The sequence below is a fragment of the Prionailurus bengalensis genome, chromosome B4 (genome assembly GCF_016509475.1).
Source record: "Prionailurus bengalensis isolate Pbe53 chromosome B4, Fcat_Pben_1.1_paternal_pri, whole genome shotgun sequence".
In the NCBI taxonomy this organism is placed as follows: Eukaryota; Metazoa; Chordata; class Mammalia; order Carnivora; family Felidae; genus Prionailurus; species Prionailurus bengalensis.
The window spans coordinates 78,802,562-78,821,212 of NC_057358.1; the positions used below are offsets into that span (position 1 = coordinate 78,802,562).

General features: G+C 52.8%; 1 protein-coding gene across 1 annotated transcript; it reads right to left on the reverse strand.

Moving 5' to 3' along the window:
* KRT74 (keratin 74) lies at positions 1-8,839 on the reverse strand. Its single transcript, XM_043564019.1, has 9 exons — positions 8,295-8,839; positions 7,471-7,685; positions 6,963-7,023; positions 6,376-6,471; positions 5,736-5,900; positions 4,416-4,541; positions 2,731-2,951; positions 2,241-2,275; positions 1-1,300 (listed from the first exon to the last, which is right to left on the reverse strand). Exons 1-9 carry the CDS (start codon positions 8,763-8,765, stop codon positions 1,110-1,112), a joined length of 1,581 nt encoding a protein of 526 aa, XP_043419954.1. The 5' UTR covers positions 8,766-8,839; the 3' UTR covers positions 1-1,109.
* Between the last annotated feature and the right edge of the window lie 9,812 nt (positions 8,840-18,651).

Here is an 18,651-nt window from a genome sequence, read left to right on the forward strand (position 1 = left end):
TACCTCTGATATTACTCAAGGGCAGTTTATTGATTGTACAGCAGGAATCCAGAGTTCTTAACTCAAGCAAAGAAGGGACTGGGTGTGACCATTTTTAGGAATATTTACATCAAGAGCCATGACTTCTGGCCTGGGCAGTACCATCAGAGATAGATCAAGCTCCCCCCACCAAGCACAGCTGATAGCAACAAGAATTGAGAATCACAAGCACAGCAGGATACAGCCCCAGAGAGAGCACTCAAGATAAGTCACACACCCACAGTCCTCAACAAAAAGGCAACATAATCATGCTGCCCTCATCAAAAGAACCATGGGTTCAAAAAAACTCCCTTTGTGAAAGAGGCAGTGATATGCCATGGAAAGTGTATAGACCCTGGAGTCAGCCAGACCTGGGCTTGACTCGTAGCCCTGGTACTTCGTGGGTCACAGGGACAGATTCTACAGCCTCTCAGAGGATGGGGCTTCTCCTTTGTCCTGAGGATGCTGGTTGCATCCACCCAGCAGGTTGGGTAAGAAAGACAGGCATGCGGGGAGCCTGGCACGTAGCAGGTGCTTAGCATATGGTTGTAGCTATTACCAGTAAGGGAGGAGTGGTGGGTGACCCAAGGTGGCAGGAGATCCCTACGTTCTCTGTCACTTGGCTTTGTAGAGACAGATACAGCTAGTGGTCTGAGAGAGGACACCTTTTCTCCTAAATAATGGAGTCATTCGGCAAAGACCTTTCTGAGGGGACAGGCAAGGGCTGGCTGACCGCTTGCCTCCTGGGTGCACATGGAATGAGCCTCAGCCTCAGCACACAGCAAGACTATTCCCCCCTCCCCTCCCTCTCCGCCACCCCCTTCCCCTCTTCTTCTGGGGAGAACCAGAGCTTCCCAGGGCCAAGAAGGTAATTGGAGCCTGTGCCCCAAAGCCTCCTGAAGGCAGTAAGGGGAAACAAGAAGTCAGAGTCCACGCGGTACCTGAGGAAACAGGACAGTCAGGGGAGGCATGGCACGGGTGGCCGAGTGCACTACAGACAGTCCTGGGACTCAGGGGTGGAGGGTGGGGGACAGCAGGCAACTCCAGGTAGGGCGGTGGCCAGGATCTCTCTTCTCCCAGGTGCCGGGAGTTTATCGGGTAGCTTTCCTGGAGGGGGCGCTCTTGCCCCGGGCATCCTTGAGGTCTCCCACTCGTGCCCCTTTGGCCCTGGACTGTCCGGCCCAAGTGCTGCTGGAGCTGCCCGCCAGGCCACTGGGCCCCGTGTCAGCACTGCCAGAGGTGCTGGGGTGGTAGTAACTGTTTCCACCGCTGCTGATGACAGCTGAGGAGGAAGGGCCGAGAACAGAGAAGGGCAGTGAGGGTCAGTCAGCGAAGAAGCCATCCCCCCTCAACCCCCAGCAACCTTCAGCAGCCTGGAAACATCACAAAGACCCACAGACACCCTGCAATGTGCCAGGCTCCGCGTGCGGCGAGGACCACACAGCACAGACACGGTCCCTGTCCTCCTGGAGATTCTTGGACTGTTTGGCGCCCAGTGTACATTCTTTTTTTTTTTAACTTGTTATTTAAAGTTTATTTTATTTGGGGCGCCTGGGTGGCTCAGTCGGTTGGGCGTCCGACTTCGGCTCAGGTCATGATCTCTCAATCCGTGAGTTTGAGCCCTGCGTCGGGCTCTGTGCTGACAGCTCAGAGCCTGGAGCCTGTTTCAGATTCTGTGTCTCCCTCTCTCTCTGACCTTCCCCCATTCATGCTCTGTCTCTCTCTGTCTCAAAAATGAATAAACGTTAAAAATTAAAAAAATAAAATAAAATAAAACAAAGTTTATTTTATTTATTTTTGAGAGAGAGAGAGAAAGAGAGAGAGAGAGGATCCCAAGAAGGCTCCACACTGTCAGTGCAGAGCCCAACGTATGGCTCGAACTCACAAACCGTGAGATCATGACCTGAGTCAGCCGCTTAACCAACTGAGACACCCAGGCATCCCTGCCCTTGTGCACATTGTTAACCCTCTCTCTGGATGACAATGCCCTGGGAAGAGACAGGAAGGAAATGGGGTAGGCATGACTTCAGGCACTGTTTCCATGGGACAAAGGGAAATAGGTTTCCTTTGAAGCCAGAGAAGCTTCAAAAGACAGTTGCAGAAATTCCCAGACTGAGGGTGGGGCAGAACCACTAAAGGAGGTGGCATCGCCCTATCCTGGTGTCCACAGCTTTCCCATCCAGCCAGAGTCCCCACCCAACCCATCTCTCAGGGACACTTACAGATGCTCACAGACGATGGAGTCTCACCAGACATCCTGTAAGACAGAAAGTTAGAGAAGGATAAAACCTCAAGGAAGTGTCTACATTCAGCTAAACCTTGATGGGCACCTGCTTTAACCCGTAGATTATTTTCATTCATCCTTAAAACAATCCTCAAGATGGGGATTATACTCTCATTTTACAGGTAAGAACATAAAGATGCAGAGACGCTCAATGATTTACCAGGACTGCAGAGCTTGTGCGTGGCAAAGCTAGTGATGAAACCCAATCTGGGGTTTCTGTGCGACCCCACCTGGTATTTTCAGAGCACCCCTCATGCTATTTGCTTCATGTTTGACCTCCATCACAGGAAGGAAGGGAAGCTGAGCTCCCCAGTCAAACCACCACCTTGTGCTCATGTTGTTCATCTTCCACTTCCCAAATGTCCCCAGCCTAGCAGCGAGCCACCCACAGCCCCTTCTCCCCTGCTTCCCCCCGCCCACCCCCCCACCTGCACTCCTCGCCCTCCAGCAGCTTGCGGTAGGTGGCGATCTCCATGTCCAGGGCCAACTTCAGGCTCATGAGCTCCTGGTACTCCCGCAGCATCCGGGCCAGCTCCTCCTTGGCCTGGTGCAGGGCGGCCTCCAGCTCGTCCAGCTTGGCCCGGGCATCCTTCAGGGCACTGTCGCCCCGCTGCTCGGCATCGGCGATGGCCGTCTCCAGGTTGGCACACTGAAAGCCAAAGACCAGGGAGATCATCAGAATGCAAGATAGTTTTTAGATCTTCTGGGTTAGGTAGCACAACCCCCATTCTTTACAGACGAGGCCCGAGGTGACAGCAATTAAAAGCTGCAGAGCCAGCACTCGACCCTGGGTCTCCTCTATTTTCTGTCGCAGATGGATATTTACAGGAATTGGTGTGAGAAGCTGTTGAAGCAGTTACATGTCATGAGTATAGGAAGAAAACTTTGATGTTCGCAAAGTTGTCTAGTCCCTGGGGTTGGAGGCCACCAGTGGCTATAAACTCAAAGGACACCAGGTCCAAGAGAATCATGCTGAGACCCCAGCCAGAACACCTCTAAGGAGCAGACAGCATGCCAAGGTGCCACTGTAGTCAGATTCCTGCCTGCAGGACAGCTCCCAGTCAGGACGCTTGCTACCTGTTAGCACCAAGAGCAAGCATTTCTGGACCAATCCAGCACTCTGCAGGGAGAGTCTGGCTCAGTGCTCCCCGCTTGGCAGCCTGAATTGGGTGAAGGAGGCTTCCCTTAGAGCAGGAGGTTAAAGGTCTGAAATCACAACTACAACCTCAGAAACTAGATTCTGACAAACACCTAGCAGCACTGTGATGTCATGTACTGATGGGGAGGAAAGCTGTCCCCGGGCTCCCCCACATCACCTGGAGTAGAGGCCTCGGGGAAGAGAGTAGGCTCTGATCTTTCAGTTTGGTGACTCTGTCACTGGCAGAATTGACCTGGTTCTTTGGGGAGAACCAGGACAGGAAGGATTCCCCACCACCTTAAAATCAGCTCCCCACTGACATGGTGTTTAAGTCTTGCTGCTTCCAGGTGAGACAGGATCCCCCAGCTGAAGTGGACATCCCACGTGGTACAGGGCAGGGCCACCCAGGAGGGCTTCATCTGCTGTTGTCCTCCCTCCGTCACCAGGACTACACCCCACCCGGAGGGCAGGAACTTAACGTGGCCATGGAGGGGCCCGGGATGCATTCCCCACGCATCCCACATGTGTTGAGTGTCCATTGGGAGGAGGAGGTGTGGGAGCTGCTGCCAGAGGGCACATCTGAAGGGTTGTACAGCAGGTTTGTTTCACACAGAAAAGGTCTGAGAAAGAGGGAAAAAAGAAAGAGGAAACCTGATTTCTAATGTTGGCTCTGTTGATGACTGGCTGGAGACCTTGGGCAAGTCACTTTCCCTCTCCAGCTCATCTTCCTTACCTATGAACTGGGAGTCAGATGAGGTAAGCTCAAGGCATTTCCCAATCCTGAGCACAGTGCCAGCTCTGACCACAGGGGTACAGAGGCAGGTGGGAAACAGGGACAGTGGATGGCTGAGGGGCTCCCACGCCCAGGTTGGGAGATTTGCTTTGTGCAAAAGGGTGGGCTCCAGTTTCTCCATCGCAGGGGATGAAATTGAACTTCACCAAGAACTTGACAATCTTTGTGAAGTTGCTGCCCACCTGCTTCTTCACATTGGCAATCTCACACCGGATCCTCTGGATGAGCCGGTTCAGCTCTGACATCTCGTTCTTAGTGTGTTTGAGGTCATCACCGTGCCGGCCGGCTGCCAGCTGCAACTCTTGGATCTGGTTTCCCAGAGATAGAAAGTTGGTTATGAGACAGGACTGCATCCCCTGTCCCCCGACTTGAAGTAGGGGAAGGGTCCTGAGCAAACAATCCCATGGCTGGGACCAACCAGGGGAGGTGGTTCCAGAGCAGGAAGTGATAGAGCGGGGGCCTGGGCACCCTTCCAGGGGTTTTGTGGTGGTTCCGGCCCAGAAGTCCACCCCCTTCTCTAAGCAGAGCCCGTGTGCTGGGTCCGTCCTTTCTCCTTGCTCTGCTTGTGTTCTTTCCTCAGCTGGATGAAAGAAAGACGTAAGTCACATTTATTAAGCACTTTCAAAATCTAAGAAGTGCTTCAGCTTGTTTAGCACCTCTTTACAGAAGCATCTGCATAGGCCAGGGTCTGCTCCAGGTACTGGAGGACATAGCAGTGAGCAGGATAGGTGAAGTCCCTGTCCCCACAGAACATAAATTCTCCCATAGCCCTTTCTCAGTGACAAGTGGAGAGCCAGGAAACTGACGGCCGTGTGTACCCTTAAGATGGCGGGATTGTTGGCTCGGGGCTCGTAGCTCATATCTTCCCCTCTCCCCTTGCCCAGTCCTCCAGAGAAGAGGGGATGACATATCCATGGACAGGGGACGAGGAATCTGTGATCTTTGCTGTTAGTGGGATTTAACAAACATGAAAAGGGGGGCCAGAGCATGGCAGGTGTGAAGCCCTGAAAAGCACCCAGGTAGAGTCTCCTCCAAACATAATTGCCATTGCCCAGAAGGTGCCTAGACTTTCACTTCCTCATCTTGGAAGTCTCCCCACACTGATTAGGAAAGAGCTCGGGGCTTCCTCTTCCCTCCCCACCCCACCCTGGGTCTTCCCTAGTTACTCTCCCCCATATTTGTTACTCTTCTGCCCCATAATGACATGCCATAATCCCTGGAAACACATTTGTTTTACAGCAGGAACACCTCTCTTCTTTCTTCCGTCAATGGATTGCCTGTCCCTCTCCGTTGAATATGCCCATCCACACCAATTTTATGTTTTACCTTGGATGATAGTCTCTACTAAGAATTCTTTTCGAGTAGGATGTGGTTAAAGCATTGGTTGTAACCATTCTTTCTTTCAGCACATCTACAAAGATGGCTCTTGAATTCACTGGTGGAGGTGTCCCTTCCCAGGAAAGGAGAGGCTGGTGGAGGACAGCGATCCCCTTGGTGCCCACCTTGCTCTGGTACAGGGCCTCAGCCTCTGCCTTGCTCTTCAGGGCGATCTCCTCATACTGAGCTCGGACCTTGGTGATGATGCTGTCCAGGTCCAGATCCCGGTTGTTGTCCATGGACAGGATAACAGAGGTCTCACTGGCATGAGTCTGGATCTGGGCCATCTCCTGAATAGAGAGATGAGGAGAGTCAGTGTCACCCAGCCTCCCTCTGCTGCTTATTAGTCTTCTGGGCTGACGTGGTGGGAAGAAGTGCCTGCTCCAGATCTGTCTGTTGGAGCCAAGGGAGAAGGCTCACAGCAGCAGGATATACCCCACATGGGCAGCAGGCAGTCAACGGCATTTCCCATAACTCACAGGGTTAAGAACCTGTGCTTGAGTAGAACTTCACAAGGTCATTTTTTCCTGCCTGCACACAAGGTCACTATCATAGCCCAGGTGGGATTGTCTCTTATGTATATGGCTTCTGGGGACCAAGATCCTACACTTCCATGGTCTCGCAGTGCAGAGTTTTGCACCTTTCTATAAAAACAGGCTTCATTCTATTTATTCTAAATCCTTCTAATTGGCATCCCAGGGAAGAGCCAAGTGAAGCCCCCAGCTGGCAAGAGGCAGGGTGGGGAAAGGGTAGGAGTATCCTCACCGCGTCATACAAACACTTGAGGAACTTGATGTCTTTATCCAGAGAGTCTACTTTGGCCTGAAGCTCCACCTTGACTGTGTAGGCTGCATCCACATCCTGCCAAGAGGTGCCCAGAACATTCAGTCAATACCATCCCATCTCATCAGCTTTCCCTGTCCCTGATCCCAGAGCCATCTGATTTCCTATTTTTTTGCCTGCAAATGGAAGCATATGGTTGAATAAAATCACTCAATATTGCTTTTTCTCATACTCACTTACTCTCTGAAAATAGGGAAAGGGGAATGTTGCTTGTTACACTGGAGAAAAACAATGCCCAGAGAGGTAGAATGAGTTTCCCCAAGTCACACAGGAAGGTCAAGCTGGACCAGAGTTTCCTGACTCCCAGGCCAGAATTCTCTGCTGTCTGTCTCTCTGCCCATCCCCTGGGTGTGTGTCCTGTCTCTCCAACTTGCTAGAGGCCAGAACAATGACTCCGTCCCCATTTAGGTGTAAGCCCCTCCCGAGGAGGCCTGGGCTGGAGTCCTGAGTGGAGGCGGTTCAGATGGGGGTGCAAGAGACCCAGGTCCATAGGCTCTTCTCTTCCTTACCTTCTTGAGCACCACAAACTCATTCTCAGCTGTTGTGCGCTGATTAATCTCCACCTCATACCTGGGAGAAAGGAGAGAGGATAGCAGAGACCTCAGTCCCACTGGCCAAGTAACCTTCCCTTCCCACTGTCCGGGCAAATGCTTGGGTGCAGAGTCCCTGCTGGATTGCCTAGCGTTGCACAGGCTGGGAGTGGCAGGACTATGTCCCTGAGTTGCCTCATTTATATTCCACTCTCTGGATCCTAGGAAAATATCCAAGTGTCCATTAGGCTCCCTAAACTGGCCACTGAACCAGTCGGTGGATCAATGAGCATGGAACTCCTTCCAATCAACCAGATAGGACAGTCTTATCAACAGAGCAAGCTGTTGTGCCACAACCGGTGGGGGGGGGGGGTTGAGCCCCTGGTCCTGGTGCTTGCTCCCTCCCCACCGAAAAAGTGGCACAGAGATTGGGTTTGCCAAGAAGCCTCTGGGAATATGACCTATGACCTTGGTGGGCCGTGCTCACCTCTTCTTGTAGTCCTCCACCACGTCCCGTACGTTCCGCAGCTCCGAGTCCAGCCGCACCCTGTCCCCGGACAGCATCTCCAGCTGCTTCCGCAGGTTGCTGATGTAGCCTTCGAGGATGGGCTCCAGGTTCTTCCTGCAGCTGTTCAGGTCCAGCTGCTGTAGCAGCTCCCACTTGGTCTCCAGCACCTGGTTCTGCTGCTCCAGGAACCGCACCTGGGACCACAATGGAGGCTATTGTGTCCATGGACATGGGCCATTGACTCCCAGGTTATATGAATTTTTCTAAAGTCGTTTGGCTTAAGTGCTGACTCTCCACTCATGGGATTCCATGCAAACTAGACCTTTACAAGTGGTCATTCCATAGCCTTCTGGACAAAACCAATCCCTGAAATCTCGAGGAAGAAGGAAATTCCATAGCTTTCTTCCGTCACCTGACTCAGCACCTGGGAGATGCTCCCCCTGATGACTCAGCCAAGGGTTTCTTCTGTACTGTGAGCCCTCCCCTCCCAATAGTGCTGATCCTACCTTGTCTTCTTTAAAGAGCTGGAGATTCATCAAGTTGTCCTCCAGAAACCCAGCACTTCTTTCTCAAGGTGGGGCTATGCTTCACTCAATTCTCCACCCTTCTTTGCAAAACCCCCCAAGAAAGCAGCACATTCATTCATCTCTTTGTGCTACCTAGCTTACAAGATGTTATGATCAGGGAACCCTTCCTGACACCCAGCTGCCACCTTTCCATCCACTGTGCCCTGTCTACTCCCAGGCAACAGGGATTTGTTCCCATCTCACTGGACTGTCTCCTCCTCCTCCTGTGAGACCCACCTTGTCGATGAAGGAGGCGAACTTGTTGTTCAGAGCTTTGATCTGCTCCCGCTCCTGGGTGCGCACTCTCTGGATCTCAGGGTCCAGCTCCACATTGAGGGGGGCCAGGAGGCTCTTGTTGATGGTGACCTGATGGATGCCCCCGGGTGGGCACATGGATGGGCACACGGGCCCCGAGGCCACACTGCCAAACATGCTGCCAGCAAAGCCAGTGGCCCGGCCCCCTCCATATCCAGAGCCAGGCCCAAAGCTGTAACCTCCAGTCCAAACACCACCACCAGCTGTACTGAAGGAAATACACCGATTCCCTCCAAGACTATAGAGGCTCCGACTGCTGAAGCCAGCCCCAGGTCCTTTGCCAGCGGCACGGCAAGAAGCCATACTGCCCACAGCCTTCCTCAGCACCACAGCTGAGCGCCCACTGAAGCCACCCTTGTCACCACCAGCCTTGATGTTCAGCTGGCGACTCATGGTAGGAAGGATGGAGTTGACAGAGCTGGAGAGAATACCAACAGATAGAGAACACTCTGACGGGACACCCAGAGTGCTGCCTCCTTTTATCCTGTCGAGCCCAGGACACCGGAAAAGGGCGTCTCTCCACTATCTCCTTTCCTGGTGCTAAAGGGCCAGGGGCCATGGGCAATTTGTAGAATAGAGATCTCCAACCCTTCGTGGGAACAAAGCATTTCTGATAGCAAGCGGAATATGCTGTCCTTGCAGACCGGAGTGGTCTAATCTGGCATTTATCTGTGCTCTTAATTAGGGAGCAGGAAACTTATCCCCTTCAGAGATCTCCTAGCTTTATTTTTCCAGGGCTTCCTCTGTCTTGTTTATCTATCCGTGAGGAGCAAAGGCAATGCCTGGCTTTATGCAGAGAAGACCCATCTGAAAACCCAAGGTTTCCTCCCAAGAGAACCCATCTCCCATTATTGGGGTGGTGGTAGTGAGGAGCCGAAGTACTCATGCCAGAGAAGAGGAGACTTGGAAAGAACATGGTGTCTTCAAAGATCTAGATCCAAGACAGAAGTTCCAGGAGTCATTCTCTGGGTCACTGTCGGGACCCCAGCTGTTCAGCAACGGAACGAACCATAGGAAGATAATGGAAGCAACCACACAGAGTCTGCATGGCCCTCAGCAGGGGTGTTGTCTGGGGCTTTCTGTGGGTGAGGCCTGTGGGGGGTGGTGGTTGGTGGTGACCTTGATGTTGCCTTTTCAACAGTAAAAACCTTTTCAGGCAGCTGGCAGTTCCCGCAGCCACGTTTTTGCTCCCGAATAAGGCTGTCCACCCCATACTGGGTGTCCCCAACCCCTGTGATCCCTAGAGAAACACTCCACACCCAGGGACCAAGCTGCAGGAGTCCCTGAGTTCGGGGTGGACTGTTCTGTCAGTTTCCTGATCATTTCAGGAAGCCACTTAATTAAGGGACAGGAGAGAGCAGCTCTTTCTTAGTTCAGGTAGTCCTGGTGGGGTGAAATGTTACAAAATTCTTTCAGAAACAGGCATCTGGTAGCTATCCTCATGCAGGACTGCAGAAGCTCCTTTTCCAGGGACCCTGTCTCCCCAGCCCCCCACCCTCCCATCCCCCACCGCCCCAGCAGGGCCTTGCCCCAGGGCATGGGGAGGGGGGCATAATGTAAGTGGTTTCTTGTGGCTTTCTAAGCCATATTGCAGGTGCTGGTTTGTGAATGAGTCCCTTGACCGACACACAGCCCCAGCCACCAAGGAGCTGTGGACCAATAAGAGGAATCTCCGTAAAGAACTTAATCTGGGGCCAGAGCTCCAGACAGAAGAGCACTGTGATGCTAGGGGAAGCACGCTAATTTTGACCATAGATTTCAGGAACCTCCAGAAGGTGGGGCTAGTACCCCCCCCCCCCCCCCCGCCAGCACTCTTGGGGGTGGGGGCTGGTTCGCAGCAGCTGCTCCCAGGGGACTGACGTATGACTTGTAGTGGCAGCGATGGTGGCAGCGATGGTGGCAGCGATAGAACCCGCCCACCGTAGTAATAGTGACAGAGCAGACAAAAAGAGTTCGCATCAATCGTTCACACCGCATGTGCCCAGCATTGTGCTCAGGACCACCAGCATTTCTACTTTAACCCTGACCTTCCACACTTTTCTTGACAGGTGAGAACCGGAGGCTTAGAGATGATAAAGAATTTGCCTGAGGGCACTGGGCTAGGAGGTCAGAGCTGGCACTGGAATTCGAATGCGTCTGGTCTCAAGGCCGCGTTCCCAACCAGCACGTAATGGGATAAAATGTCAGCTAGCAGCAAAGACACAGGGCTTTCTGTGCTGGGGGCTGGGCAGTGATAGTGATGGCGGTGATGACGGCCACGGGCTGGGGGTGGTGACGCAGAAGGAAGAGGAGGAGGCAGAGGGGACTTTCCAGACAGGTGTCATCATCGTTGCCACGCACAGGTGCCCCTCCCAGCGAATTCTAGGGAACGTAATTGCAGGGAATTGTCTCCGACCCACATTGTGGGATCTCTGGCAGTCCCGATCTTTGCTGTGATGGCCACCTTCTAATCAGCCACCACGCTCCCCACCCCAATCTTTGAGTTCACTGGGCTACTGAGCATGCCAAAGTCTGAAGAGATCAGTTCATTCAATAGCCATAAAATTGAGTTCCTACTGTGTGTACCGCTCTCCGCGGGACAGTGAGAGAGAAACGTCTAAGACACTCTCCTTCTTCTCTAAAAAAACGGAAACTGAAGTGGAGGAGACAAAATACAAGCGTGTGAAACTTGTTTGTTCGTTGCTCTTGCAGTTTTAATGCCACATGCCTGCACTGGATTACGTGTGACTCCGACAAGCAGTTACTGAAATTCCGATTAAAAAAAAATCAGAATAAAATACGTGGGGCTTGGGGCTCCCGGGGGGGCTCAGTCGATTAGGCACCTGACTTCGGCTCAGGTCATGATCTCGCGGTTTGTGAGTCTGAGCCCCGCGTTGGGCTCTGAGCTAACAGCAAGGCGCCTGATTGGGATTCTCTCTCTCTCCCTCTCTGCCTCTTCCCCACTTTCTCTCTCTCTCTCTCTCTCTCTCTCTCTCAAAATAAATAAATAATAAAAAATATACATGGGGCTTTCTGAGGTGGGGGTCGGGAAGTGAGAGGTGGGCCAGGCTGCACAGGGGCAAAGGGGACAAAAGGGAAAGACGGTGGAGTGGCCGGGACACCTGCCTTCTCCCTGCGGACAGTGCGGCATCGTGCGAGGGTAAAGAGGGGAAGAGACGTCACGCTTTAGGTTAATGAGCAGTCTCTGTGTTGCATGAGAACTGTCGGGAGACAGGTACCCCGGGGAGCCCCCAGGGAGCTGAGCCTGTAGACACCACCATCTCCTGCCATCTTGGTTAAGGATACTTCCAGAGGGTAAGAGGCCCACTCTGCAGGGCACACCACACTGGAGGTAAATCAAAAGCAGGGCCTTGAATAATCTCAAATGGACACAACCAAAGTCCCGTCTGCCTGGCTTGAGAATGGATATTGAAGGCCATTTTCCTCTAGTCCATTGGCCTTTGGACTACCCCTCAACACAGTCTAGGGAAGCAGTGTTCTGTAGTTAAAGGCCATTAATGGAGGGAAGAAGAAACCTGAAGGATCCTTGACCGAACTTTGGGGCTGCAAGACTTGGGGACACACCCCAGCACCTTAGAAATGGCAAAAGCACTTGGAACTGAATTCCCTGATTTCCCTTTAAAAGTGAGCTCAGTGCAGAAACCTAAGACTCCTGACCTGTCTGAACCAGTTTGAAAGGAGGCTGTTTTTCCATCCTTGTCCAAATTTAGCTAGCCCCAACAATAGAGTTCATGTGCTTTTCTGCCATCCTCACCACACCCCCTCCCAACACCCTTCCCCTCCCTGACATGAAATGCTCTGCATCCTGGAGGATCCCATCTGACAGCAGATAGAACATGCACCTGTGAGGTGGGGCCCAGCCCACTGCGACAATCTGGGGCTCCAGATGCAGGATGAGAGGCAGAGGGGCAGACGATGTGGAGGAACTGAGACAGAAAGTTCTGCGTTAGGAAGAAGGGGCACAGGATATGAGGGAGAGCACCCCAGACAGGACGGCTGGGAGAAGTAGCTGAAGACCATTTTGTAGGGTGACCAACGATCCCGGTTTGCCTGGGACGGAGGGTTTTTCCAAAACATGCGTCCTTCAGTGCTGCCCCCTGGGCAGTTCTGAAACACCCAGATGGTTGATCACTCTAGCACCCTCCATATCGCACTGTACAGACTAGCAAATTCTCCAGCAGTTTGTAGGGGTCACTAAAGTTGCATCTCCCCCAGTCTGTAAAATGTCAATACCCAAGCAATTCTCTGGTCTCTCTCCCTCTCTCTCTCTCTCTCTCTCTCTCTCTCTCTCTGCTAATCCCCCCAACAGCCCCCTACCCAAGTGTTAGCATGAATTCCCCCCACCCCAGATTATTGAGAAGACGGGTAGCTAGATGACATCAATTTAACTCTATTCCACACTCACTCACTTAAATGTTTGCCCCATTATAAGGTGCTGTGCTCAGCGAAATCCCAGATGGGCCATCACCATGGTCCCCACTGCCATTTCTTGGTGCCACGTTAGCATAGAAGACGCTGTACAGGAGCCTCTACTGACTACAACTTAACAGAGGATGTTTAGTGACTTGAAACTTCTCCCTGCTAGTTCTCATAGAACTTTCTACAGACACGCCTCGGTATCTCTCCACAAACACCCTTCTCTGAGTCAAGGGCCTTCCCCACGTCCCCTCCTCCGCACCAGCATCTCTTTCCTTCTTGCTGGCATAGTCCAGCTCAGGAGGGGCGCGACTCCTCCTTCCCTCCTCAGGAGAAAAGTGGCAGGGCAGTCCCGTCCCCTGGGTGCACCACTGGATTTCAGCCCCACTCGCCCCCTCACCAGGTCCCGGTGCTGGGCACAACCCTCGTGGCCCTCAGGGCAGCCTTGGGTGGCTTGCCTGAGTCCCAAGGATGGGCTCATGACGTACGGTGAGTCGGAGCCTCTGGCCAGAAGTCTCCCTCCTCCCAACAGGAGGGTCGCCAGAGAGTCCTGGCTTCCCTGTGAGTTCCCCCCTGCTTCTCCAGGGCTGGCTGGGCTCTGTCATCCAGTCCCCTGGGTCTCTTCCTCACTGAGCCCCTGGGAGAGGGCGGTGGTCCCCCAGTTCCCGCCCCTGACCACTCTGGGCTCTATCCACAGGGAACTCTGTCCTTCCCTCCTTCCCTCTGACTGGTTCTGCAGTCTGGTTTTTGATTTTAGCAGACTGAGTACCCTTTTGCCTTCAGCATATCCCGGACTGTGTCTCACTAAACTCCTCCATTCTTGTTTCCTTCTCTCTCTTCCTACTCCCTGGCTCCTAAGCCTGTAATGGCTGGACAGACCCCCAGTCCTTTAGTGTCGATCAAGAACTCGGTAGCTCTTTATCCCCCCCCCCCCACCTTTTTAAAAAGAAAAGCTCTCTAAACTCTCTACAGCTCCACCCCACCACCCACCTAGTCATCACAGGGCACTTTCCTCTCAGCTCAAGTGCACAGAGGTATGTGCAGACAAGCACAGTCTTGCTCTGGAAGAGGACACATTTTCTTCCATTTGCTTGTTTGAAAATACCACTGGGCCCCCATTCCTGTATTACTTCATCTGTCTCCTTACCTCAGACCCCTCCACCCCAGCCGCTTCTGGAAGAAGTTTGCAAGGTATTTCCTGGTCCCCTTTATCGCTCGATTCTTTTTTTGAAAGACAATGGAGAAGCTGGAGGAAATGAAATGTCTTAATCTTTCTATCGTGACTGTGAACTTGGGTGCTTGATCTGCCTCTTCCTTTGCCCATTTCCAAAGCAAACAGGCTGGGCTGTGCAGTGGGCTGTAATTAAGCCACTCTTCACTAATGACATGCTCTCTATCTCCCATCGGAGCATGGTGCAGCCCTGCCCAAATAGGAGGGGAAACCCCTCCCCACCCCCATCCGGTTCCTAGGGAGAAACAGGAGTGAGTGGTGAGCTGGGCCTGGGGGGGATGGGCACCTGCTTCAGGTGTGGGGGGAATGGCCATCCCCCTTCCCTGTGCCCTAATATACCTGAGCCTGGGGGGTCCTGGGGAAGGGCATTGGGAAGGGGACCGGAGAAAGGAAGAGGCATCCAGGCAGGACCGAAGCACTAAGGGGTCTGGGGTGACCATAGGCAAGGTAGGAAGTGGGAGGAAAAAATATAAAAACGGGACATCTGGAAAGAAATACAAGAAATGAGAAGCTGTTGTTTTTTTTTTTTTTTCAACGTTTATTTATTTTTGGGACAGAGAGAGACAGAGCATGAATGGGGGAGGGGCAGAGAGAGAGGGAGACACAGAATCGGAAACAGGCTCCAGGCTCCGAGCCATCAGCCCAGAGCCTGACGCGGGGCTCGAACTCCGGGACCGCGAGATCGTGACCTGGCTGAAGTCAGACGCTTAACCGACTGCGCCACCCAGGCGCCCCGAGAAGCTGTTGTTTTAGGAAAAGGAAGCTGGAAAAGACTGGGTCAGTGGGGGCGGAGGGAATGGGTTGGTCCTGGGGGGAGGGGCTAAGGCATATAGAGAGGGTACAGGAAGAGTCTCTGGAGGCAGAGGCTTGAACTGAGCTGTTCCAAGAAAGGCATTTCCATCCAGCCCCAGCCCAGGTGGAAGGGGACAGTTACCTGCAGGCTACTGTGCTGGGAGGTCCTAAGTACCACTGTCTGGAACGCCAGCCTGGCATGGACCTAGAACCTCAGGCAGGTGGGGCTTCGGTGACGCCCCACGTTGGCACCTGAGGCTGAGGTCAGAGCTCCATTCAGAGCTGAGACCTGAGTGAAGCATCTTTATAAGATTCTGTCAACCCTCCCTTCCAGAGCAAGAGGACTGGAGACCCCAAGTCCCCCTCTCCTTTGTGTTGTGGGCTCCCACTGAGGCACGTGAGACTTTATGGCCAAGCTTATAGGTGCAATACACAGCTGTGGGTTCAGGAGGCTGGTTGTGAAAAGAGACTGCAGATCGGAGAGTGGGGGACGGGGCCGCATACCAGGACAGGAACGGTCTGGAAGTGGGAGCCAGTGAGCACAAGAGACGGGGCGCACTGGTTCCCATTAGGGCAGAGGAACAGCTGGGCAGCATGGAACAAGGGTGGGGGCCACATGTCATAACTGAGAGCCAAGGAGAGGGCTGAGAAGGACCAGCGGCTGTGGGAGAGAACCTTCTAGAAACCGATGTGAGCTGGAAGGGCTGAAGGGAATAAGACGGGGAAGAGCTGCTGGCCTGAGATTGGAATCCAGCAGGGAATCCAGCAGGGATTGGAATCCACACAGTGAAACAGCTGTGCTCAGGTGTAGACACCGAGTGCTCGCTTGTTGAGGGCTTGCTGGGTGCATTTTGATGCATTTTATCCTCACACCAGTCCTGTAGATAAATACTCTTATTTTTCCCACTTTACAAATGAGAAAACAAAGGAGCAGGCAAACCGGGTTGCCCAAGTCACAGTTTTATAAGTGGCAAAAGAAATACTCAACTGGCCAACTGCAGACTGTGCCCTTCCACACAGGGCGACTTCCTGCACACAGGTCCCCTCTAGCCTCGGTCCACTGTGCTATGGTTCAGGTCACTTGTTGGGAGCAGCTTTAATCTGGAACTTGGTGCTGCATCTGGAGTGTTTGGACCCCCTGAGAGCCCTCCTGGGGAAGATGGATGGATGGATGGATGGATGGATTGGAAGCAAGAAGGAAGGATTCAAGCAACAAGCCTCTAAGAGGGACCACATCTACACAGGGGTGTGGTGTGGACGTTTACCAGAGGGCAGCGATGCGCGAGGCCATGGAAAGTGGTTCACAGGAGAGAAGAGACTCTCACTGTCTCTGGCGGTTCTGACAGCACTTGCCAAATAAAGCGATTGTCCTACAAGCAGTTGTCATCCTGAAGGTGGTAGAAGTGGTGGAGGCCCTGGAAGAAAGATTGGACACAGCTAGCAAAGGGCAGCTGGAAATCTCAGAGCAGCTGCCAAATGTGACATAAAAGGTCTTTAAGATGCCCTTTCCACCTCCTCCAGGAAGCCTTCCCAGAATGTCTGTGTTCAGCTCTGATCTTTTCCTTCCTCTGTTACCCCTTGGCTGTGCCTTGCCAGCACCTCCATGCCTGTATCATCTACTGAGAGAGACAGAGACAGAGAGACAGAGAAAGAGAGAGATCTCAGAGGGGGCCGCCCTGCATCAAGGCAGGGATTTGCACACAGTACAGATGGGGCTGGGGGAGCATATTGCTGAGGGATGCGGGTTTCACCCCCAGGACCTCCAGATCAGCACCACGATTCTCAGGCACTCATTGAGCAAGAGCTGGCTGGAAGCCCCAAGATCTCTGAGTAGAGATGAGGAGGTTCAGGCTTCGCAGCCAGCGCCCCTCACCCTATGTGAGTGAGAGGTCAGAGAGGAGAGGGAGGGGGCAGGAGCCAGGGTCTGGGCAACATGGAGGCTGGGGCCAGCCTGGGCGCGCCAGGGAGTGAAACAGCATCTCCTCCAGCTGGCACCCTGTGGCGGGCACAGAGCCTTGTTCCAGATCATTCCACACCCTCTGCACTAAAGGGAAGTCTCCTCTGGAGCTGCGGAAAAGGAAGGTGCAGTACCTGGGGCTGCTGGCAGAGGGCAGTGTGTGTGCACAAAATCCAGGCTCCAAGGCGTTCTTTCTCCTGCTTAGAAATCAGCAGTTCGTGACCGCATGGGAATGTGTTTCAATGAGAAGACCCAGTGCTCCCTGTCCTGCACTTAACCCCTCTCAGCCAGGTCCTTGGGCACAGTCCTACGGTGGACTGATGGGTCGTGAACCAGTGCAGAGCCGGCATAGAAGGCCCCTGCACGGGCAATAATATTGTAACAACCAACATCTGTTGGCTGCAAACTATATTCCAGGCAAACTGTAGTTCTTCCATGATCCTTTTTCACTTACTCCTCTACAATGAGAACCTTGTCAGTAACGAAGTGTCCTGTCTGGAAGTATGGGCTCTGCAGTTGGGCTGGCGTTCGGTTCCCAACGCTGCCATTTCCTAACTATGTGACATTGGATGGTTTCTTTCACTCCTCTGAGCCTCAGTATTCTCATTAGTAAGATGTGCATTATGATCATTGCATCTTGTAGCAATAACACCTATATCAGATTGTTGGAAGAATTAACTGAGTTTTCGGACGTAAAGTGCTCAGGAGAGTTGGCGTCGAGAACAGTGCCTGTCATAGGAAAGGCTCAGTGATGGCCAGCTTGTGTCGATCCTATCTTGCAAGGGCAAGATCTTGCACGAGGGCCACAACTAGCCATTAGAAGAGCCAGGATGGGAAGCCACGCTTATGACACTCGACTGGTATGCTAGCAGGGGGACCGTTTGCCTGAGACAGGCTGGCTTATGCCTGTCATCTGACCATCCAGTTTAGCAAGTGTCCATATCCAAAGGGTTCCAGATTGGTTGATAAGTTATATAAACTTCATATACATGGATGTCTATAAAACTCAAATTTATTAACACAAGTATGTTTCATTACTCACAAACCAAGTCATCAGGGCACCTGTGTATACCCCAAGCCCCTTCTCCCCAGCGAAGGTGGACTAGACTAAGCCATGCATTCTTGCAGCAAACGTGTATTGAGTCTCAACTGTGACACAGACTGGGGACCCTGAAACACGGGGCTGAGAGGGAGTGGGGTGAGGTGACACACGTGTGTGCAACTACCAGGACACCAGGAAAATAAAGCACCAACTATAATGCAGATTCTGGAATGGTGCTGTGGATGTGTGGGGCTATGAACCAGGGCAGAGCACAGAACCATCCAGGCCTCCATTTGCTGGCCTATAAAGTGAGGAGACAAGGAGGGATGCCTGGGTGGCTCAGGCAGTTAAGCATCCGACTCTTGATTTCAACTCAGGTCATGATCTCGCCTTTCGTGGAATCAAGCCCATGTCGAGCCCCATGTCGGGCACCATGCTGACGATATGGAGGCTGCTTGGGACTCTCTCTCCTCTCTCTGTGTCTCCCCTACTCACATTTGTGCTCTCTCTCTCTCTCAAAATGAGTAAATAAACATTTTTTTTTTTTTTAAGTAAGGGGACAGGGAGAACTGTCTGGCCACCAGCTCTAATGTTCCCTCTCATTTTTTTTTTCAACGTTTATTTATTTTTTGGGACAGAGAGAGACAGAGCATGAACGGGGGAGGGGCAGAGAGAGAGGGAGACACAGAATCGGAAACAGGCTCCAGGCTCCGAGCCATCAGCCCAGAGCCTGACGCGGGGCTCGAACTCACGGACCGCGAGATCGTGACCTGGCTGAAGTCGGACGCTTGACCGCCACCCAGGCGCCCCTGTTCCCTCTCATTTAATGTTCAATGACTTT